We start from the raw sequence: 25,000 nt of genomic DNA, 5'->3' as shown, positions 1-25,000 counted from the left end.
CGAGTCCAAGTCATGTGACTCGAGTCCACACCTCTGCAGTACAGGAGGTCTTCGTCCTGTCCTATGGTCCATACTACATTCTACAGTACAGGAGGTCTTCGTCCTGTCCTATGGTCCATACTACATTCTACAGTACAGGAGGTCTTCGTCCTGTCCTATGGTCCATACTACATTCTACAGTACAGGAGGTCGAGGTATGAACCTTTCAGGCCATAGCAGCAAACTTACCAGTAAGAAGACGAAATCGAGCTGGTTGCTTGTTTCTCTCGCGAGATCTGACAACTCTGCGCGTGAACTTAACAGGACGCATTTTACGGAGAATGTGAGTCTATGTTCATAAAATGTCCATATATGTACAAATATACGTCGTTTAAGGATCTTAAGAAACTCGTTCGTATATTTATATATTGTATTAAGTATTTTTTTTTTTCATTAAGGAAACAATCACTTATGGCAGTAATAAGATAAAGGTTTGGTTAACAAAATCAAAATGTATATATTACACCATTATAAACACAAAAGGAGAAAAAAATATGTTTAAATATTGACAATAATCTAATTTGGCTTTTGCTTCCATTGTAAAACATTCCACAAGATGGTGCCATTTCGCCATTCTTTGGCAGTGACGTCACTCCGTCCGCTTTACCTAACAAGACCCCCTTAACAGCTGTAACTCATTACTATTGACACGTTACTACTAGTGATGGGTCCGGCAAAACCGATGCATCGGCGCATGCGTCGAGCTCATAGAGCAAAACCCTGTGTCGGTGCGCGTACCGCTTTTAGAAAGTCACGTGACCGATCATGAGCTGTTTTGGTCACGTGACCGATACGCGAACTGTGTCGCACTGACGCCTCCTCTGTGCCCTGTGAGCGGCTCTTTTCTACAGCCGGAGAAATAATAACTAAGAAGAGAAATCGTCTAAAATGTAATACGTCGGAAAAACTTTTTTTTTTTTTTTTTAATAAAAATGTGTAAAAAAAATCAAATTAAACAAATTCCCAGTCCACAATCATCCACAACACGTTCTCTTAGATTTCCATGTTATGATACATGTTCACATTATTTATTGGCTGTATCTAAAAAAGATACAAATATATTTTTATTTAAATGAAGATATGAAATAATCCTAAATGAAATACAATGACTTGGTTTATATTATTGTATATACTAGGGCAGGGGTCACCAACGCGGTGCCCGCGGTCACCAGGTAGCCCGTAAGGACCAGATCAGTCGCCCGCTGGCCTGTTCTAAAAATAGCTCAAAGAGCAGCACTTACCAGTGAGCTGCCTCTATTTTTTAAATTGTATTTATTTACTAGCAAGCTGGTCTCGCTTTGCTTGACATTTTTAATTCTAAAAGAGACAAAACTCAAATAGAATTTGAAAATCCAAGAAAATATTTTAAAGACTTGGTCTTCACTTGGAATAAGCGGTAGAAAATGGATGGATGGATGGATGGGTCTTCACTTGTTTAAATAAATTCATTTATTTTTTACTTTGCTTCTTATTACTTTTAGAAATACAATTTTAGAGAAAAAATACAACCTTAAAAATGATTTTAGGATTTTTAAACAAATATACCTTTTAAATTTCTTCCTCTTCTTTCCTGACAATTTAAATCAATGTTCAAGTAAAATTTTTTTTTTTAATTGTAAAGAATAATAAATATTTTAGCTTCTGTTTTTTCGACGAAGAATATTTGTGAAATATTTCTTCAAACTTACTATGATTAAAATTCAAAAACATTACTCCGGCAAATCTAGAAAATCTGTAGAATCAAATTTAAATCTTATTTCAAAGTATTGTGAATTTCTTTTAAAATTTTTGTTCTGGAAAATCTAGAAGAAATACTGATTTGTCTTTGTTAGAAATATAGCTTGGTCCAATTTGTTAAATATTCTAACAAAGTGCAGATTGGATTTTAACCAATTTAAAACATGTCATCAAAATTCTAAAATGTATCTTAATCAGGAAAAATTACTAATGATGTTCCATAAATTATTTTTTTTATTTTTTCAAAAAGATTCAAACTAGCTAGTTTTTCTCCTTTTTGTCGGTTGAATTTTGAATTTTAAAGAGTCGAAATTGAAGATAAACTATGTTTCAAAATTGTATTTTTAATTTTTTCGTGTTTTCTCCTCTTTTAAACCGTTCAATTAAGTGTTTTTTTCATCATTTATTCTCTACAAAAAACCTTCCGTAAAAGGAAAAAAAATGTACGACGGAATGACAGACAGAAATACCCATTTTTTTTTATATATATACATTTATTTATTTAGCTATTCTTGTTTAAATCACACTTACGTGTAACTTACAAATGACAATATATTTATTTATTTAAGTGTGTATCAAACTGGTAGCCCTTCGCATTAATTAGTACCCAAGAAGTAGTTTTTGGTTTCAAAAAGGTTGGTGACCCCTGTACTAGGGCATCAAATCAGTGTCAGTTGAGTCGGTCCATAGGTTGCCTGTAGGGATTTTTAATGTCCAGCAGATGTCAGTATTTAGTCACACAGTATCGACACAGTATCAATACAGTTTTGCAATGTGTCGAAACGCTTCATGACGCCTCATCAACCCATCACTAGTTACTACAGATATCAAACTTTCAAACTGAAAAATTAAGACAATTCTTTACTAATTTAGTGTTTCCTTATAAATGAAATCTTAACTCAATTTCACAGTTTTTTCTGGAACAGAAGCAAAAAATGTATACAAATTACCTGAAACTTCCCAAGTCTCCAAGGGCCAATGAAGCTCATTAAAAAAAAAAAATCAGGAGTTGAGCCCTCTAAATATTTTTTAAGATGCAGTACATTTATTTTACGAATGTATGTGCAGTAAAGCTCTGTGCGATGATGTACATTATTGGCTTTTCCTTAACATTCCAAACTTGCCCATGTTTTCTGAAATTGATCAAGTTTTTAGGATTTTAGAGGAAAAAAATATGAAAATGTTTAACGCACAATAATTGTCATGGGTATTTCTTTAATTCACAAATGTAGATAATAGAAAACAAAATAAACCTGCCATCTTCTCTCATCTATATATTGCACAAAGGACTGGGGAATTATATACAAAACAATCATATTACAAAAGAGCGTAAAAAAGATAATAGAGACCCAACAAATGATTCATAAAGTCAGACATTTTCAAATTGTATAAAAGACAACTGTTCAAATGATGTATAAAGTAAATAATATGCTTGTGAACCAGTACATATGAACTAAAAGGGATTTATGTGTACTCAAAAGCTAAAGTATAAAGAACTTTAAAATATATGTATATATGGAATCATTTACAAATAGAAATGAAAATATGTTACACTTCATTATTTAAAAAAAAAAACATAATATATAAAATTAAAAACAAATTATGAGTAAGTATAAAAGTGAATTATGAAAATGCATATACACATAAAATGTTTATTATATGTAAAATATGTCTTGTACTGTTTTTTTTTTAATTAAATCAACATAAAAAACACAAGATACTCTTCCAATTAGTGCACTAGCCCAAAAAATCTCCCTCCCCCACAAAAGGGTTGTTTCTTTCTGTTATTATTATTCTGGTTCCTACATTATATATCAATATATATCAATACAGTCTGCAAGGGATACAGTCCGTAAGCACACATGATTGTGTACGCTAATACTAATAGTACTAACCTTTAAAGGGGAACATTATCACAATTTCAGAATTGTTAAAACCATTAAAAATCAGTTCCCAGTGGCTTATTATATTTTTCGAAGTTTTTTTCAAAATTTTACCCATCACGCAATATCCCTAAAAAAAGCTTCAAAGTGCCTGATTTTAACCATCGTTATATACACCGTCCATCTTCCTGTGACGTCACATAGTGATGCCAACACAAACAAACATGGCGCATAGAACAGCAAGCTATAGCGACATTAGCTCGGATTCAGACTCGGATTTCAGCGGCTTAAGCGATTCAACAGATTACGCATGTATTGAAACGGATGGTTGTAGTGTGGAGGCAGGTAGCGAAAACGAAATTGAAGAAGAAACTGAAGCTATTGAGCCATATCGGTTTGAACCGTATGCAAGCGAAACCGATGAAAACGACACGACAGCCAGCGACACGGGAGAAAGCGAGGACGAATCCGGCGATCGCCTTCTAACCAACGATTGGTATGTGTTTGTTTGGCATTAAAGGAAACTAACAACTATGAACTAGGTTTACAGCATATGAAATACATTTGGCAACAACATGCACTTTGAGAGTGCAGACAGCCCAATTTTCATAAATTAATATATTCTGTAGACATACCCTCATGTCAGCAGGCCAGAGAAGCTAGGGTCGATATTCTTCTCTTGATCATCTTCGGGACGGTGTGAGCCAAGACATCCAGGGGGTTTAGCTCGCTCGTCTGCGGGAACAAACTGCCGCCGTTGCTTGCCGTGCTACCGAGGTCCTTTGTCCCTGAATTGCTCACACACTCCGGCAGATTCAATGGGGGTCTGGCGGCAGATTTCTTTGACTTTATCGTTGGAAATGCATCTGCTTTGAGTGTCGCAGGATATCCACACATTCTTGCCATCTCTGTCGTAGCATAGCTTTCGTCGGTAAAGTGTGCGGAACAAACGTCCAATTTCTTGCCACTTTGGCATCTTTGGGCCACTGGTGCAACTTGAATCCGTCCCTGTTGGTGTTGTTACACCCTCCGACAACACACCGACGAGGCATGATGTCTCCAAGGTACGGAAAACAGTCGAAAAAAACGGAAAATAACAGAGCTGATTTGACTCGGTGTTTGAGAAAATGGCGGATTGCTTCCCGATGTGACGCCACGTTGTGACGTCATCGCTCGGAGAGCGAATAATAGAAAGGCGTTTAATTCGCCAAAATTCACCCATTTAGAGTTCGGAAATCGGTTAAAAAAATATATGGTCTTTTTTCTGCAACATCAAGGTATGTATTGACGCTTACATAGGTCTGGTGATAATGTTCCCCTTTAACAGTTAATTTTACTCATTTTCATTAATTACTAGTTTCTATATGACTGGACTCTTACTATTATGTTGGATCCACTATGGACTGGACTCTCACAATATTATGTCAGACCCACTCGACATCCATTGCTTTCGGTCTCCCCTAGAGGGGGGGGGGGGGGGGTTACCCACATATGCGGTCCTCTCCAAGGTTTCTCATAGTCATTCACATCGACGTCCCACTGGGGTGAGTTTTTCCTTGCCCTTATGTGGGCTTTGTACCGAGGATGTCGTTGTGGCTTGTGCAGCCCTTTGAGACACTTGTGATTTAGGGCTATATAAATAAACATTGATTGATAAACATTGATGTAACTGTTTTTATATTGTTTTACTTTCTTTTTTATTCAAGAAAATGTTTTTTATTTATTTATCTTGTTATTTTTTTTTTTAAAAGGACTTTATCTTCACCAGACCAGGTTGTCAATGAATTTAGATTGTTTAAAGGGTTCTTAAAACCAGGTCCAGTCCAGATTATGTCCAGGTCGGGCTCAGTAACACACACCTTCTTTTATGTACACTCAAAATTAGGGACCTCAACAACAGATTGCATATAATATATAAACAAAATTACATTTTCAAAATAAGCATTTGAGGACTTCCCATCTTTTTTTTATGTTTTTAGGCATCATTATGGGTTCCAAACATATAACTTTCTAAAGTTAAAAAATACTGAATAAATATTTTAAAGAAAGTGAAGTGAATTATATTTATATAGCGCTTTTCTCTAGTGACTCAAAGCGCTTTACATAGTGAAACCCAATATCTAAGTTACATTTAAACCAGTGTGGGTGGCACTGGGAGCAGGTGGGTAAAGTGTCTTGCCCAAGGACACAACGTCAGCGACTAGGATGGCGGAAGCGGGAATTGAACCTGCAACCCTCAAATTGCTGGCACGGCCACTCTACCAACCGAGCTATGCCGCCCGTCCGTATAAGTAATACTAAGGATAAGTAATACTAAGTGAATATCTGTGTTTGGTCTTAAAAATAAACCTTTTACCGAGTACTATAATTAAATTAAATAAATCATGACTGTCAATGAACTCTCCTAAAATAATAGAAACCACATCAAGCTTCATAAGCGAGCAACTTGTTCTCCAGCACATCAAGGACCATATCCCTCCAGACTTCGACCCCCACCAGTTCGCATACCGGGCGAACAGGTCCACAGAGGACGCCATCGCTGTTGCTCTCCACTCTGCTCTGAACCACCTGGAGCAGCAGCAGAGCTACGTCCGGATGCTCTCTGTGGACTATAGCTCTGCCTTCAATACAATAATCCCGGACAGACTCTGCAATAAACTGGACACTATTGGCCTCCCCCCTCTCACAAACGCCTGGATAAGGGACTTCCTAACGGACCGACCCCAGAATGTGAGACTTGGCCCGCACCTCTCATCCTCCCGCACGCTGAGCATCGGCTCCCCACAGGGCTGTGTGCTGAGCCCCCTCCTCTACTGCCTTTACACCCATGACTGCAGTCCGGCCCACAGTGACAACCTTACCGTCAAGTTCGCCGACGATACCACAGTGGTCGGGCTCATCTCCAGGGGTGACGAGGCTGCCTACAGAGAGGAGGTCCTGAAGCTGACGGCCTGGTCTTCGGAGAACAACCTCGCTCTCAACACCAGCAAGACCAGAGAGATCATCGTCGACTTCAGGAGGAGCAGCACCGACCCTGCCCCCCTCTACATCAACGGCGAGCGTGTAGAGAGGGTCCACACCTTCAGGTACCTTGGAGTCCACATCTCTAATGACTTCTCCTGGACAGTCAACACCACATCAATCATCAAGAAGGCTCAGCAGCGGCTACACTTCCTTAGAGTCCTCGGGAAGTACAACCTGAAGCCTGACCTGCCGCTGACCTTCTACCGCTCGTCCATCGAGAGCCTGCTGACCTACTGTATTACGGTATGGTACGGCAGCTGCACTGCAGCAGACAGGGAGAGGCTGCAAAGAGTGGTCAAGACGGCTCAGAAGATCATCGGCCGCCCTCTCCCCTCTCTGACGGACATCTACACCTCCCGCTGCCTCAACAGAGCCAGTGCCATCATCAAGGACAGCACCCACCCTGGCTCTGACCTGTTCCACCTGCTGCCCTCTGGGAAGCGCTACAGGTGCATTAAAACCAAAACAAACAGGCTAAAGAACAGCTTCTTCCCCAGGGCTATAACCATCCTGAATGGACTGCCCCATTGTCCCTCATAACTGCCTTCTCTTCGGTGCAATAACCCATTCCACCAACCACCCTGTTTTTTTTTTTTTGTTTGTTTTTTTCATGTATATATTCATTTCACACCATATTCATTGCACTTCTACATTTTTTTATATTTTTATATATTTGCACATTGTTTTTCTAGCATGCACACATCGCACTGTATGGAATGGCCTCAATCTCGTTACCTTGCGTAATGACAATAAAGCTGATTCTGATTCTGATAAACAAACCAATACTTAAACACATTTTTTCAACTTCCACCCAAAACGAAGACACAATATGACAATACCAAAACAAATGCAGGGTGGATTCAGACTCCTGACAACAAAATCGGCAATCACCCGACTCTGTCACATTCCTATAGTTTTAACACTTTTCCCGTGGGTAAGAAGTTATAAATAATTTTAATTTGAAAATAACGATTTTGCACATGGATAGTAGTTTTGTAGATTAGTTTGAATATTGCATCCCACGGCAACGGGCAGTCAAAAAAGTCCTCCCATTTTCCAAATGTGTTATATGGGGCAGCCTTCAAAGATTTCTTTATTAAATAAAAATTATATATTTTTCTATTTCTTTTAGGTCCTTTTTGCCAACTCGAATTTCTTATTAGAGGTTTACAAACTAATAATTTAGTAGTTCCATCATTTATAATTTGTTTCCATCTTTTCCCAATGACTCCAGTTAGTTGATGAAATGAAAAACTTGAGCAAGCATCACCATAAATAGTTCTAAATTCATCATAATTCATCATTTTACCATTCTCATTGATAATATCATTGACAAAAATGATTCCTCTTTCAAACATATTTTTTTCCAAAAGAAAGGCTTTCCATCTACAAACCCCGTTTCCATATGAGTTGGGAAATTGTGTTAGATGTAAATATAAACGGAATACAATGATTTGCTAATCCTTTTCAACCCATATTCAGTTGAATATGCTACAAAGACAACATATTTGATGTTCATACTGATTGCAAAAAATCATTAACTTTAGAATTTGATGCCAGCAACACGTGACAAAGAAGTTGGGAAAGGTGGCAATAAATACTGATAAAGTTGAGGAATGCTCATCAAACACTTATTTGGAACATCCCACAGGTGAACAGGCAAATTGGGAACAGGTGGGTGCCATGATTGGGTGTAAAAGTAGATTCCATGAAATGCTCAGTCATTCACAAACAAGGATGGGGCGAGGGTCACCACTTTGTCAACAAATGCTTGAGCAAATTGTTGAACAGTTTAGGAAAAACCTTTCTCAACCAGCTATTGCACGGAATTTAGGGATTTCACCATCTACGGTCCGTAATATCATCAAAGGGTTCAGAGAATCTGGAGAAATCACTGCACGTAAGCAGCTAAGCCCGTGACCTTCGATCCCTCAGGCTGTACTGCATCAACAAGCGACATCAGTGTGTAAAGGATATCACCACATGAAACACTTCAGAAACCCACTGTCAGTAACTACAGTTGGTCGTTACATCTGTAAATGCAAGTTAAAACTCTCCTATGCAAGGCGACAACCGTTTATCAACAACACCCAGAAACGCCGTCGGCTTCGCTGGGTCTGAGCTCATCTAAGATGGACTGATACAAAGTGGAAAAGTGTTCTGTGGTCTGACGAGTCCACATTTCAAATTGTTTTTGGAAACTGTGGACGTCGTGTCCTGCGGACCAAAGAGGAAAAGAACCATCCGGATTGTTATAGGCGCAAAGTGTAAAAGCCAGCATGTGTGATGGTATGGGGGTGTATTAGTGCCCAAGACATGGGTAACTTACACATCTGTGAAGGCGCCATTAATGCTGAAAGGTACATACAGGTTTTGGAGCAACATATGTTGCCATCCAAGCAACGTTACCATGGACGCCCCTGCTTATTTCAGCGAGACAATGCCAAGCCACGTGTTACATCAACGTGGCTTCATAGTAAAAGAGTGCGGATACTAGACTGGCCTGCCTGTAGTCCAGACCTGTCTCCCATTGAAAATGTGTGGCGCATTATGAAGCCTAAAATAGCACAACGGAGACCCCCGGACTGTTGAACAACTTAAGCTGTACATCAAGCAAGAATGGGAAAGAATTCCACCTGAGAAGCTTCAAAAATGTGTCTCCTCAGTTCCCAAACGTTTACTGAGTGTTGTTAAAAGGAAAGGCCATGTAACACAGTGGTGAACATGCCCTTTCCCAACTACTTTGGCACGTGTTGCAGCCATGAAATTCTAAGTTAATTATTATTTGCAAAATTAAAAAAAAGTTTATGAGTTTGAACATCAAATATGTTGTCTTTGTAGTGCATTCAATTGAATATGGGTTGAAAAGGATTAGCAAATCATTGTATTCCGTTTATATTTACATCTAACACAATTTCCCAACTCATATGGAAACGGGGTTTGTATTACAATATTAGAGTTCATCAATATTATCTGCTGCAAAATGTCATTTCTTTTTTCTGGCACAATAACATTGAAAACACCACAATGAGTGGATTGTTTCCTTTATGAACACGCCATGTTTCCCAGCAGACTCTCGACATAAGGAAAATGGGAGGGCATCACTTGTAAAAACGAATACAATTTCTTTTGATACATGTTTTTTGTCCAACAGGACACTTGTGTACCACTCAGTGTTTAGATACATCTTTGGAACAATTGATACTTTTAAAGACAGACACATAGCTTCAAGGTTGAGAAGTTTCATATTCATACTCATTATACAAAACCTTTCTTTTAATCTTTTCTGGTTTGCCGTCCCAGACAAAATCGAAGACCCTCCGCTCATGAACCTTAAAAAAGTTTTGTGATGGAGCTGGTAATGACAAAAACAAATAAATAAATTGAGGAATAATTAACGAGTTGACGATAGATATTTTACCATACAAGGTTAAGGATTGCCCTTTCCATAATTGCATAATTTTATCCCAGCTTTCTTAGTCGATTATCGTAATTTTCCAGATTCTCTGGGACAACAACACCAAGTATGTTAACTGGTCCATCGGTCCACAAAACAGGCACTTTCCATTCCATTCCATTTCCATTCCGTAAGTGAGGACACTGCTGATGGCACAGTTGTAAAAGTTGACCATTGAATTTAGTTTTCTCAACAACAAAAAAAGACTACCGTACGTTGGGCCTTTCCGACTGTAGAAGCAGTGTTAATGTCCCAGCATAGATTTTCTGTTATGTTCACCCCTAAGAATTTGAAATGCTTGACCCTTTCTACGAGATTGTTATTAATTAAAAGTGGAGGGTGTTTGTTCTGCCCTTTCCTGCGGAAGTCTACAATTACTTCTTTGGTTTTGTTGATTTGATTGATTGATTGATTGATTGTCAGTCGAGTAGTTTCGAGTTTCAGGCTTGTTATTTCTACTTTTAGCGTTGTCTGTTCCCTTTGTATCTCCTCCATTTCAGCGTGATTGTACTCGACTGATCTTTTCAGCTCTGAAACGTTAGTTTTTAGTACAAACCCCGTTTCCATATGAGTTGGGAAATTGTGTTAGATGTAAATATAAACGGAATACAATGATTTGCAAATCATTTTCAATCCACATTCAGTTGAATGCACTAGAAAGACAACATATTTGATGTTCAAACTCATAAACTTAATAATAATTAACTTAGAATTTCATGGCTGCAACACGTGCCAAAGTAGTTGGGAAAGGGCATGTTCACCACTGTGTTACATGGCCTTTCCTTTTAACAACACTCAGTAAACGTTTGGGAACTGAGGAGACACATTTTTGAAGCTTCTCAGGTGGAATTCTTTCCCATTCTTGCTTGATGTACAGCTTAAGTTGTTCAACAGTCCGGGGGTCTCCGTTGTGCTATTTTAGGCTTCATAATGCGCCACACATTTCCAATGGGAGACAGGTCTGGAATACAGGCAGGCCAGTCTAGTACCCGCACTCTTTTACTATGAAGCCACGTTGCTGTAACACGTGGCTTGGCATTGTCTTGCTGAAATAAGCAGGGGCGTCCCTGGTAACGTTGCTTGGATGGCAACATATGTTGCTCCAAAACCTGTATGTACCTTTCAGCATTAATGGCGCCTTCGCAGATGTGTAAGTTACCCATGTCTTGGGCACTAATACACCCCCATACCATCACACATGCTGGCTTTTCAACTTTGCGCCTATAACAATCCGGATGGTTCTTTTCCTCTTAGGTCCGGAGGACACGACGTCCACAGTTTCCAAAAACAATTTTGAAATGTGGACTCGTCAGACCACAGAACACTTTTCCACTTTGTATCAGTCCATCTTAGATGAGCTCAGGCCCAGCGAAGCCGACGGCGTTTCTGGGTGTTGTTGATAAACGGTTTTTTGCCTTGCATGGGAGAGTTTTAACTTGCACTTACAGATGTAGCGACCAACTGTAGTTACTGACAGTGGGTTTCTGAAGTGTTCCTGAGCCCATGTGGTGATATCCTTTACACACTGATGTCGCTTGTTGATGCAGTACCGCCTGAGGGATCGAAGGTCACGGGCTTAGCTGCTTACGTGCAGTGATTTCTCCAGATTCTCTGAACCCTTTGATGATATTACGGACCGTAGATGGTGAAATCCCTAAAATCCTTGCAATAGCTGGTTGAGAAAGGTTTTTCTTAAACTGTTCAACAACTTGCTCACGCATTTGTTGACAAAGTGGTGACCCTCGCCCCATCCTTGTTTGTGAATGACTGAGCATTTCATGGAATCTACTTTTATACCCAATCATGGCACCCACCTGTTCCCAATTTGCCTGTTCACCTGTGGGATGTTCCAAATAAGTGTTTGATGAGCATTCCTCGACTTTATCAGTATTTTTTGCCACCTTTCCCAACTTCTTTGTCACGTATTGCTGGCATTAAATTCTAAAGTTAATGATTATTTGCAACAAAAAAAAAATGTTTATGAGTTTGAACATCAAATATGTTGTCTTTGTAGAATTGAATATGGGTTGAAAAGGATTTGCAAATCATTGTATTCCGTTTATATTTACATCTAACACAATTTCCCAACTAATATGGAAACGGGGTTTGTACATCCAAAATGTCCAGTTTTCCAACCGTAGCTTGCAACGGTTTTCGATCGTCCGGAGTAAACGTTGCATTTTCGTCCAAATCACTAGAGGACGATTGATCACGGACGCGTTTGGATTCCCTTGATCCGCGTTGTGGAATGGTTGCAGGGGAACAATGGGTCACTCAGCATTCGAGGCACCTTATCTTCAGCCAAATCACCCTTGTGAGTAGTACATATCTCATAGAGGTGGATATATATAGCGAAAACGACTTCAAATATTGTATCACTGGCGCGTTTATGCCATTTATATAACATTTATACAACATTTATATAACAAAGTGTTTTCTTGCATAGGGCAGCCTGTTCTTAACATTTTAAATAGCAGTCTGTTTTCTGGTGTAGTTCCTACCAGTTTTAAACACGCCGTGGTTCAACCGCTTTTAAAGAAACCTGGTCTGGACAGTTCAGTTTTAGCCCATTTTAGACCCATTTCTAAGCTGCCTTTCCTTTCAAAGATTTTGGAGAAGATTGTTTTTACCCAGTTAAACACTTTTTTAGAGGACTGTGATGTTTTAGAAGTCTTGCAGTCTGGGTTTAAACCCCTCCATAGTACCGAGTCAGCTTTATTAAGGGTTTTTAATGACATCCTTCGAGCAACAGATTTAGGCGATCATGTGATTTTAGTTTTACTGGATCTAACAGCAGCATTTGATACGGTGGACCATAATATTTTAATTAGCCGCCTACAGCATCAAGTAGGAATCTGTGGTACTGCTTTGAGTTGGCTGAAGTCCTATTTGACTAACAGGATCTTCTCTGTGAATGTTGCTGGATCTGAATCCTCCGTTGCTCCCTTGACATGTGGGGTCCCACAGGGCTCAGTTTTGGGACCACTTCTCTTTTCTATTTATTTACTTCCCCTGGGCTCAATCCTAAGAAAGCATGATATTTCTTTTCATTGTTATGCCGATGACACACAAATGTATTTTCCGTTAAAGAGAAATCATGCCTCTTCAATACAGCCATTACTTGCCTGTCTTGAGGATATCAAGGCCTGGATGGCCCTAAACTTCTTAAATTTCAATGACAAGAAGACAGAAGTAATAGTGTTTGGACCTAGTGGTACCTGTGAGCTCCCCCCTGTTGACTTTGGCCCTTTGGCTTTGCACGTTAAGCCCATGGTCACCAACCTGGGCTTTCGTATTGACTGTGATTTTAAATTGGAGCGTCAGATTGGCACAGTGGTGAAAGCCAGCTTTTTTTTATTTACGTCAGCTGGCCAAGGTTAAAAACCTTCTTTCTAGGCAACAGTTAGAGACAGTAATCCATGCCTTTATCACATCTCGGCTGGATTACTGTAACTCTTTATATTTTGGAATAAATCAATCCTCCCTCTCACGTCTGCAGCTGGTCCAAAATGCAGCTGCCCGACTTTTAACTAACACAAGAAAAAGAGAGCACATTACTCCTGTTTTAGCCTCCCTCCACTGGCTGCCTGTGTCTTTTAGAGTCCATTTTAAAATGATCTTACTCGTTTTTAAATCCTTACGTGGTCTTGCCCCACCGTACCTCTCCGAGCTGCTCCACCTCTATGCCCCCACCCGGTCCCTCAGGTCAGCTGATCCTGGAGGTACCCAAAACAAAGCGCAAGCTCAGAGGGGACAGAGCTTTCTCTGTTGCGGGTCCCAAACTCTGGAACGATCTCCCTCTCCATGTGAGACAGGCCCCTTCTTTGGCTATTTTTAAGACCCTTCTTAAAACCCATTTTTATTCACTGGCTTTTAACCCAGCATGAGACTTTGAACTGTTTTTAGCTTTTAACTTTTTGAACTGTTTTTAACTTTTAAACTGTTTTTATCTAACAAACTGTTCTTAGGGTAATATATATTTGCTTTTTAAATGTTATTTTTTAGTCTGTCCTTTGCCTCCATTTTTTTGTGGTGTACAGCCCTTTGTTTTTCAACTGTGCTTGTTTTTAAAGGGCTTTATAAATAAAGTTGGTATGGTATGGTATGGTAACATTACATACTGGGACTTATGTAGAGACGGTCTCAGCTCACGTTTCTCACGGCGGCAATTTTTAGAATCAGGTGTTTCTGATGTCAGTTGTCTTGTACCGTTTACATTCACTTTTTCAGTCAAACTGCACAATGTTGCATATTAATGCATGAACTTGACTGGAAAAACACACCAATATAACACATCTAATCTATACATTTTAGAACCATAATAACAAGATGTGCTGATGTCGTTAGAATGTCAAAGTTAAAGTTATGACTGTTTTATTTCAAATCCTGCAGTTTCATTTGCTGCTGCTGTTCTCACCAGCACACTTGTGTTTCTTACACTGGTACTTAGAAGACAATCTTTCACCACACACATTACAACTCAACACTTGCTTACCAGTGTGTGTTCTCATGTGTTTTACGAGTTTTGATCGTTCACGGAAACTCTTGTTGCAGCTTGAACAGGAATATGGTCTTTCCCCAGTGTGTGTTCTCATGTGTACTACAAGCGCTGATGGGTCAGAAAAGCATTTGTTGCAGCTCGAACAGGAATATGGCTTTTCACCCGTGTGTGTTCTCATGTGGACTTTCAAAGTTTGCCCTTGAGCAAAGCCTTTACCGCAAACTGAACAGGTAAAAGGCTTTTCTCCGGTATGTAATTTCACGTGTAATTTCAAATACCCACTTCGAGCAAAACCTTTTCCACAGATTGAGCAACAAACCGTTTTTTCTCCAGTGTGTGTTCTCATGTGTGCTTTAACGGACTGTTTTTGAACAAAATCTTTACCGCAAATTGAACAGGAAAAAGGTTTTTCCCCGGTGTGTATTTTCATGTGTTCTTTCAAGTACTGATTTTGTGTAAAACTTTTGCCACAGATCGAACAGGAAAAAGGTTTTTCTCCAGTGTGTATTCTCATGTGTTCTTTTAACGTACCTTTTCGTGCAAAACGTTTACCGCATTCGGAGCAGGGAAAAGGTTTTTCTCCCGTGTGTGTTCTTGTGTGCCTTTTCAGACTACAACGGGCATTAAAGGTTTTGTCACAGTGAGAACATTTGAAGTGAGTGTTTGCCTTCTCATCTTTAGAGTCTTCATCATCAGTGTCAGGAGAGTGTGACGTTGTGTCCTCACTATCTGATAGTGGAGCTAAGAGCTTGTCTGCTTGTGATCCTCCACAGTGGTCTCCATCAGCTTCTGTTGTCATGTGTTGTGTTGAGCTGCTGCTTGGAGGCTCCGCCTCTCTCTTCTCCTCACTTTCACCTTTGACCTCATCATCTTCACTCTTCACAGGGACACCAGTCACTGGGAACTCCACCAGTCCTTCAATATGATCTCCCTCCTGCCTGATGCTGTGTTCCTCCTCTTCTTCTTTAATGTGCGGGGGCTGTGATGCCTCCTCTATTTCTTCAAATTGGAGGTTCGGTGGGCCCTTTTCTTTTTTAATGTGCAAGGTCTGTGGCGCCTCCTTTTCTTTTTTAATGTGAGGGGTCAGTGGGTCCTCCTCTTCCCTTTTATGGTGAGGGGTCTGTGGCATCTCGTCTTCCTTTTTAATGTGGGAGGAATGTGGCTCCTTCTGGTCCATGTTGAAGCTCCACTTCTGCTGCTCACATACAAGATGTTCTTCACAGACGTCTGCAGGACACAAGAAGACCAACACATGCTTTAGAAGCATCCAGCGTTGCTCAGTCACATGAGTCATTCAGTGCAGTACAGGCCAAAAGTTTGGACACACCTTTTTATTCAATGCGTTTTCTTTATTTTCATGATTATTGACATTGTAGATTGTCACTGAAGGCATCAAAACAAATAATAATTTACCATTTGAAAGTGTTGTTTAGTAAAGCATACTTGCCAACCTTGAGACCTCCGATTTCGGGAGGTGGGGGAGGGGGGTGGGCGTGGGCGTGGTCGGGGTGGGGCGGGGGCGTGGCTAAAAGGGGAGGGGTATATTTACAGCTAGAATTCACCAAGTCAAGTATTTCATATATATATATATATATATATATATATATATATATATATATATATATATATATATATATATATATATATATATATATATATATATAAGAAATACTTGACGTTCAGTGAATTCTAGATATATATATATATATATATATTTATTTTATAATATATATATTTATTTTATAATATATATATTTTATTATATATATATATATATATATATATATATATATATATATATATATATATATATATATATATATATATACATATAAAATAAATACATGAATTTCAGTGTTCATTTATTTACACATATACACACACACAACACTCATCTACTCATTGTTGAGTTAAGGGTTGAATTGTCGATCCTTGTTCTATTCTCTGTCACTATTTTTCGAACCATGCTTAACACCTTCTCTGATGATGCATTGCTGTGTGGCATGCACAAAAATGCTTTCATCAAATGCATTAGATGGCAGTATTGTCCTGTTTAAGAGTGTCACAACATTGCTGTTTACGGCAGACGAACTGCTTTACGGTAGACAAAAACGTGACTGCTGTTGTTGTGTGTTGTTGCCGCGCTGGGAGGATGTTAATGAAACTGCCTAACAATAAACCCACATAAGAAACCAAGAACTCGCCCTCCATCATTCTACAGTTATAATGTCATTGGGCAGGTACGCTTTTTTATATTGTGGAGGACCTGAGTCCGCCTGAATTTCGGGAGATTTTCGGGAGAAAATTTGTCCCGGGAGGTTTTCGGGAGAGGCGCTGAATTTCGGGAGTCTCCCGGAAAATCCGGGAGGGTTGGCAAGTATGGTAAAGGTTAACTTGAAATTAAAGTCTTGTAGTATTCAGTACACCAATGATACTTTGTTTACTGCAGAATGTTTGTGATGACAAGCAAAAAAAAACAAAAAACTTAAAGGGGAACATTATCACCAGACCTATGTAAGCGTCAATATATACCTTGATGTTGCAGAAAAAAGACCTTTTTTTTTTTTTTAACCGATCTCCGAACTCTAAATGGGTGAATTTTGGCGAATTAAACGCCTTTCTATTATTCACTCATCGGGAAGCAATTCGCCATTTTCTCACTTTCGTCGGTGTGTTGTCGGAGGGTGTAACAACACGAACAGGGACGGATTCAAGTTGCACCAGTAGCCCAAAGATGCGAAAGTGGCAAGAAATTAGACGAAATTTGTTCAAAATACGAGGCTGCGGGGAAAGCCGACGAAATGGTCAGTCGTTTGTTCCGCACACTTTACCGACGAAAGCTATGCTACGACAGAGATGGCAAGAATGTGTGGATATCCTGCGACACTCAAAGCAGATGCTGACATCAACTCCAAAACTGGACAGATCAGCTTTCAGGAAAAGAGCGCGGATGAGGGTATGTCTACAGAATATATTAATTGATGAAAATTGGGCTGTCTGCACTCTCAAAGTGCATGTTGTTGCCAAATGTATTTCATATGCTGTAAACCTAGTTCATAGTTGTTAGTTTCCTTTAATGCCAAACAAACACATACCAATCGTTGGTTAGAAGGCGATCGCCGAATTCGTCCTCGCTTTCTCCCGTGTCGCTGGCTGTCGTGTCGTTTTCCTCGGTTTCGCTTGCATACGGTTCAAACCGATATGGCTCAATAGCTTCAGTTTCTTCTTCAATTTGGTTTTCGCTACCTGCCTCCACACTACAACCATCCGTTTCAATACATGCGTAATCTGTTGAATCGCTTAAGCCGCTGAAATCCGAGTCTGAATCCGAGCTAATGTCGCTATAGCTTGCTGTTCTACCCGCCATGTTTGTTTGTGTTGGCTTCACTATGTGACGTCACAGGAAAATGGACGGGTGTATATAACGATGGTTAAAATCAGGCACTTTGAAGCTTTTTTTTAGGGATATTGCATGATGGGTAAAATTTTGAAAAAAACTTCGAAAAATAAAATAAGCCACTGGGAACTGATTTTTAATGGTTCTAACCCTTCTGAAATTGTGATAATGTTCCCCTTTAAACAAGTTGAAAAACTTATTGGGGTGTTACCATTTAGTGGTCAATTGTACGGAATATGTACTTCACTGTGCAATCTACTAATAAAAGTTTCAATCAATCAATCAATCAACAACGACGTGGTTGCAAGGCCACGTTACAAGTAGACGGAATGCATCATCCTCTCAAGACAACCCAACTTCTTATACACAATATATTTAACAATTAATTAATAATAAATTAGAACGTTCGTGACCTTGTGAGAGTAAGAAGTAACTAAACCTGTTCTGCGTAACTCAACGTGATGATGATTCTTATAATAATAGTAGTTGATGTTGTCGCTCCTTCTCCTGGACCAGGGGTCGGCAACCCGCGGCTCTAGAGCTGCATGCGGCTCTTTAGCGCCGCCCTAGTGGCTCTCTGGAGCTTTTTCAAAAAAGTATGAAAAATGGAAAAAGTTGAGGGGGAAAAAAAATGTTGTTTTAATATGGTTTCTGTAGGAGGACAAACATGACACAAACCTCCCTAATTGTTATAAAGCACACTGTTTATATTAAACATGCTTCACTCATTCGAGTACTTGGCGAGCGCCGTTTTGTCCTACTAATTTTGGCAGTCCTTGAACTCACCTTAGTTTGTTTACATGTATAACTTTCTGCGACTTTCTAGGACGTGTTTTATGCCACTTCTTTTTCTGTCTCATGTTGTCCACCAAACTTTTAACGTTGTGCATGAATCCACAAAGGTGAGTTTTGTTGATGTTATTGACTTGTGTGGAGTGCTACCTGCCTCCACACTACAACCATCCGTTTCAATACATGCGTAATATGTTGAATCGCTTAAGCCGCTGAAATCCGAGTCTGAATCCGAGCTAATGTCGCTATAGCTTGCTGTTCTTTCCGCCATGTTTGTTTGTGTTGGCTTCACTATGTGACGTCACAGGAAAATGGACGGGTGTATATAACGATGGTTAAAATCAGGCACTTTGAAGCTTTTTTAGGGATATTGCGTGATGGGTAAAATTTTGAAAAAAACTTCGAAAAATAAAATAAGCCACTGGGAACTGATTTTTAATGGTTTTAACCCTTCTGAAATTGTGATAATGTTCCCCTTTAAAGACGAAAAGGAAAACCGTGGCTTTAAAACCAGATACTGACCGTAACGTAGGTTACCTGTACTGTTGTACCTCTAGTAAACACGATTATATATATCAACAAAATGACAGTTGTCAGCTGTTAGCGTATATTAACTCAATCAAACATGGCAGAAATGTATGTTACAAGATACTACAGTAGTAAACAGTATGAATGCAAAGGTACTCGCTATAATAACCTACTCAGTGGCCTAGTGGTTAGAGTGTCCGCCCTGAGATCGGTAGGTTGTGAGTTCAAACCCCGGCCGAGTCATACCAAAGACTATAAAAATGGGACCCATTACCTCCCTGCTTGGCACTCAGCATCAAGGGTTGGAATTGGGGGTTAAATCACCAAAATGATTCCCGGGCGCGGCCACCGCTGCTGCCCACTGCTCCCCTCACCTCCCAGGGGGTGATCAAGGGTGATGGGTCAAATGCAGAGAATAATCTCGCCACACCTAGTGTGTGTGTGACAATCATTGGTACTTTAACTTTAACTTTAACTTTAATCCTGCACGGGGCAATCGCCTTTAATAATTCTTTAAAAAGTGATCTTAAATCGTGATCTGATGATATTAAAAATGAATCGTGATCATATCACCCACACCTAATACATACACTCATGCATAATATCACGTTACATCAAACATATATTAACGTTGTCCCCTCTGGAGGAAACTGAGTAGAAACACGGCACACTGCTAAAGCTTAATCTAATGCAGGGGTCTCAAACTCAATTTACCTGGGGGCCACTGGCTGCAGAAACTGGGTGAGGATGGGCCGCAAGAACAGATTTCTTAAAAAAAATCTAACATGCACTTTTTAATGAATTCACCTTGTTTGAATGGCTTTCCCGCCCTAGCAACCATCTCACTCACCATGTAGCTAGCTTTGACTGCTGCATCGCTCTTTTCGCTTGCTTTCTTGACAAAATCTTGTTGCCTCAGTAGACTGGTTTTAAAATTTGCAACCCGGTTCACTCTCTCATCTACCTGGTATTTTGCATACTCCTCAGCATGTCTAGTTGTATAATGACATTTCAAATTGTATTCCTTGTGCACCGCAACTTTCTCTGTATCAACTACAGAAAAGAGCTTTTAGGATTATACATAAAGTAGATTACTTAGAACACACTAACATATTATTTATTAATTCGGGTTTATTGAAATTACAGGAGCTTGTAAAGTTACAGATATTATGTGTCATGTTTAAGGCTAAAAGTAAAACATTACCAGCAAATTTACAAAAAATGTTTGTCATCATTTCTGAGAATGAAGAGCATAGAAGAAAAGGTCATTTCCAACATCAGTATTCAAGGACAACTTTAAAACAAATGTGCATATCAGTGGTGGGGGTTAAACTATGGAATTCTCTTTACAATGAGATAAAAGACTGTAAAAATATATTCCAATTGAAAAAATATATAAAGACAGAACAATAAGATCATATGGACAGCCATAAGTGTTTACATTTTGCTTTATATTTACTATTTTACTTATTAGGGCCCGCAATGGCCCATTGCAAAAGGACTCCCGAAGGGAGTCCTTATGCAATGGGACATAAGGACCTATTGTTATTCTAAGGTTTTATTATTCTTTTTTCTTTATTCTTCCGCCGCCTCTTCGAGCACTAATTTGACCCACTTAACATGCTTCAAAACTCACCATATTTGACCCACACATCAGGACCTGCGAAAATTGTCTTTTAAGAAAAAAACCAAACTGCAAAAATCAAAATTGCGCTCTAGCGCCCCCTAGGAAAAAAAAAAAAAAACTAGACTGCCTGTAACTCCCACTAGGAAGGTCGGAAAGACATGAAACAAAATCCTCTATGTAGGTCTGACTCAGACCTAACTTTCATAATGGTACATTCTCGGGCTAAAATCAACAGGAAGTTGGCAATTCCCCCTTCAAGACAAAAAAGTACTAAAAACAGTCACTTTTGCCTCTTTGAGCTGTAATTTGACCCTCTTAACATGCTTCAAAACTCACCAAACTGAACACACACATCAGGACTGGCTAATGAAAAAACCTAACCCCAAATCTAAAAATTGTGCTCTACAGCAATTTTTTAATAAAACGCACAAAAAACTGCTCCTCGGATGAAAAATCTGACAAAACTGCCTGTAACTCCCACTGGGAAGGTCAGAGAGAGATGAAACGAAAACCTCTCCGTAGGTCTCACTTAGACCTACATTTCATAAATTGACAACCCCCAGCAAAAATATACAGGAAGTTTGCTATTCCCCCTTCAACACAACATTTTTGTAAAAACCCGTCACCTTTCTTCAAACATTATCTCCTCTGAGCGCGTTTGTTGTTTCGGCTTCAAACTAACACAGGAGAGAGATTGAACCCTTCTGATTAAAAGTTAGTGAAAGAGTTGTGATACCTGCTCCGGTTTTGATTTTATGACCCTTCAAAGACCCACTGCACTGATGCTCCTGCGGTGCTGTTTTTTTAAGATGGCTGCTCAAAAGCAGGAAGCACCAACATGCCCACACAATGCAGACAAGGTAGGTACACTACACAAAACTCTTGGGACACTTCAGACTAAAAGTAGACAAAAGTATTGGGACACTTAGGACTAGCACCTGCCAAATACGCGGGCCCGAACAACGCTGCTTGCAGCTTTAATTTTTGTCTGGTTTTGTATTAGTTTTGTATCATCCCGTGAGGTGTATATTACATTTTTGTTTTTTTTTGTTCGGTTTGTACATCATGAAGTTTTGCACTTCTTGTGGTTTTTTTGTTTGTTTTCGTCATATTTGGATGTAATTGTTGGTTTATATGATATCATTAAGTAAGACTATGTATTATGTTGAAGGGGGCAAAAAAATATAAGATTTTTCTTCATCCTGCTCCTTCTCAGGCATTGGTGTGTAAATGTACAATTGAATAATTGAGGTATAATTGTCTATCGATCAAAGATGCACATCAATGAAGGAGATAAATAAAAATGAAATGTAATAAGACACGTCGGGGTGCCCCTGTGCTCAACAAAGAAATATTGCATCAAACAGTCTCTGTCTGGAGCCAACCACAGTTTTGTATTGTCGCTCGGTCCTTCGGCGGAGTGCTTTGGAAGCTACCGGACCGCTCGTCTTCCCCGCCCGAACTGTTTACAGCGGCTCCGGGGGCGGGAAGGAGCAAGCGGGCGACCGAGGGAGGCAAGGAGGGAGGGAGGAAGAGCGTGTGCGGGTGTCGTGGAACAGCGGCAAAATGTTTCACCATGATTGGTAGATTCCTTCTGCCCCGCACACAACGCTGTCAAGCCCCATTCATTTAAAACTCGCGGGCCGCGCTAACATTAAACTTCCATATTAAGGTGGGGGGCGCAAAATAACGTCTGAGACCCCTGATCTAATGTTACAGTAACAATCTATAAGGTTAATATACCGTATTTTCCGCACTATTAGCCGCACCTAAAAACCACAAATTTACTCAAAAGCTGACAGTGCGGCTTTTAACCCGGTGCGCTTTATGTATGGATTAATATTAAGATTAATTTTCATAAAGTTTCGGTCTCGCAACTACGGTAAACAGCCGCCATCTTTTTTCCCCGTAGAAGAGGAAGTGCTTCTTCTTCTACGCAAGCAACCGCCAAGGTAAGCACCCGCCCCCATAGAACAGGAAGCGCTTCTTCTTCTACTGTAAGCAACCACCCGCCCGCGTAGAAGAAGAAAAAGCGCGCGGATATTACCGTACGTTTCATTTCCTTTGTGTGTTTACATCTGTAAAGACCACAAAATGGCTCCTACTAAGCGACAGGGATCCGGTTCATGAAAAGACGCAATCTCTCCATCCGCACACGGATTACTATTTCACAGCAACTGCCTAAAGACTTTCAAGAAAAGCTGGCTACTTTCCGTGCATATTGTAAAAACAAGATAGCTGAAAAAAAGATCCGGCCAGAGAACATTATCAACATGGACGAGGTTCCACTGACTTTTGATATTCCTGTGAACCGCACTGTGGATACAACGGGAGCACGTACGGTGAATATTCGCACCACAGGGAATGAGAAGTCATCCTTCACTGTGGTTCTAGCTTGCCATGCTAATGGCCAGAAACTTCCACCCATGGTGATATTCAAAAGGAAGACCTTGCCAAAAGAGACCTTTCCAGCCGGCGTCATCATAAAAGCTAACTCGAAGGGATGGATGAAGAAAAGATGAGCGAGTGGTTAAGGTAAGTTTAAGTTTACGCGAAGAGGCCGGGTGGCTTTTTTCACGCAGCTCCGTCCATGTTGATATACGACTCCATGCGCGCCCACATCACGCTGGTTTTTAATATATTATTAAAGTTTGACTGACCTATTTGACTGTTTTTTTGACATTCCTTTAGCGCAGTTAGATGCGGCTTACAACACGGGGCGGCTTATAGGTGGACAAAGTTTTGAAATATGCCGTTCATTGAAGGCGCGGCTTATAACCCAGGGCGCCTTATGGTGCGGAAAATACGGTAGTTTGTTTCCCACCCCCCACCCCCACCCCTCTTTATCTGCTTTATTTTGTATTGCAACTGTTCCTTACATTTATGCGTTGTTGAATTTGAAGCAATTATATTTTTGATAATAGAAGTAAATATTATTATCAATTATTTAAAGTGGTATTTCTATTGGTATTTGTAGTGCAATAATGATCATTTTCATTTCTGTGTTATTACTATCTACTTTAGTAACTGGTTCCTTTGCTATAATGTTTGGTTGCATATTTATACATTTGCTGATGTTGTTCTGTTGTTGTTGTAGTCTCTCTGTCTTATCCCACTCTTCTCCCCGCAATTTCCCCCTCTGTCTTGGTTTGTCTTCTTCTTTCTATCCCCTCCTGCGCCAAACATTAAAGGCCTACTGAAAGCCACTACTACCGACCACGCAGTCTGATAGTTTATATATCAATGATGAAATCTTAACATTGCAACACATGCCAATACGGCCGGGTTAGCTTACTAAAGTGCAATTTTAAATTTCGCGCAAAATATCCTGCTGAAAACGTCTCGGTATGATGACGTCAGCGCGTGACGTCACGGATTGTAGAGGACATTTTGGGACAGCATGGTGGCCAGCTATTAAGTCGTCTGTTTTCATCGCAAAATTCCACAGTATTCTGGACATCTGTGTTGGTGAATCTTTTGCAATTTGTTCAATGAACAATGGAGACAGCAAAGAAGAAAGCTGTAGGTGGGAAGCGGTGTATTGCGGCAGGTGTTGTGCCGGATAACGCACCCCCGCCGTAGAATGCACCCCTTGACTGTTGTGCCAGATAACACAGCCGGTGTTTCATTGTTTACATTCCCGGAAGATGACAGTCAAGCTTTACCATTGGCCTGTGGAGAACTGGGACAACAGAGACTCTTACCAGGAGGACTTTGAGTTGGATACGCAGACGCGGTACCGTGAGTACGCATGCAGTAAGTAGGCTAAATAACTTTAAACTTTAATACATGCTCGGATAGGCCAGTATCGGTATCGGACCGGAAGTGCAAAAACCTGTGTGTGTAACACACACAGACACACACACACGTGGGTAATAATGAAATATAAAGTTAGTAAAGATGTGAGAGTAAGAAGTCAACAAACCTGTTCTGTGTAACACAACTTGATGTGTCTTGAAAACAGCGTCCAGTAGTTGATGTTGCCGCTCCTTCTCTTTTATCGGACAAAGTTCCT

At 39.9% G+C, this 25,000-nt stretch overlaps 2 protein-coding genes across 3 annotated transcripts in view; one reads left to right on the top strand and one right to left on the bottom strand.

The window, feature by feature from the left end:
• LOC133575681 (uncharacterized) overlaps nucleotides 1-25,000 on the top strand; it is a 515,078-nt gene that overhangs the window by 34,879 nt on the left and 455,199 nt on the right. The gene's annotated exons all lie outside the window — the stretch shown is intronic.
• LOC133575686 (uncharacterized) overlaps nucleotides 1-25,000 on the bottom strand; it is a 208,620-nt gene that overhangs the window by 9,270 nt on the left and 174,350 nt on the right. For both annotated transcript variants that reach the window (XM_072912152.1, XM_072912151.1), the window contains one exon: nucleotides 15,173-15,868. In XM_072912152.1, coding sequence (XP_072768253.1) covers nucleotides 15,173-15,818 — 646 coding nt within the window. In that variant the 5' untranslated portion in view covers nucleotides 15,819-15,868. The remainder of the gene's footprint in view (nucleotides 1-15,172; nucleotides 15,869-25,000) is intronic.

The sequence above is a fragment of the Nerophis lumbriciformis genome, linkage group LG33, assembly GCF_033978685.3.
Source record: "Nerophis lumbriciformis linkage group LG33, RoL_Nlum_v2.1, whole genome shotgun sequence".
NCBI classification, from domain to species: domain Eukaryota; kingdom Metazoa; phylum Chordata; class Actinopteri; order Syngnathiformes; family Syngnathidae; genus Nerophis; species Nerophis lumbriciformis.
This window is presented reverse-complemented; position numbering and strand designations above follow the sequence as displayed.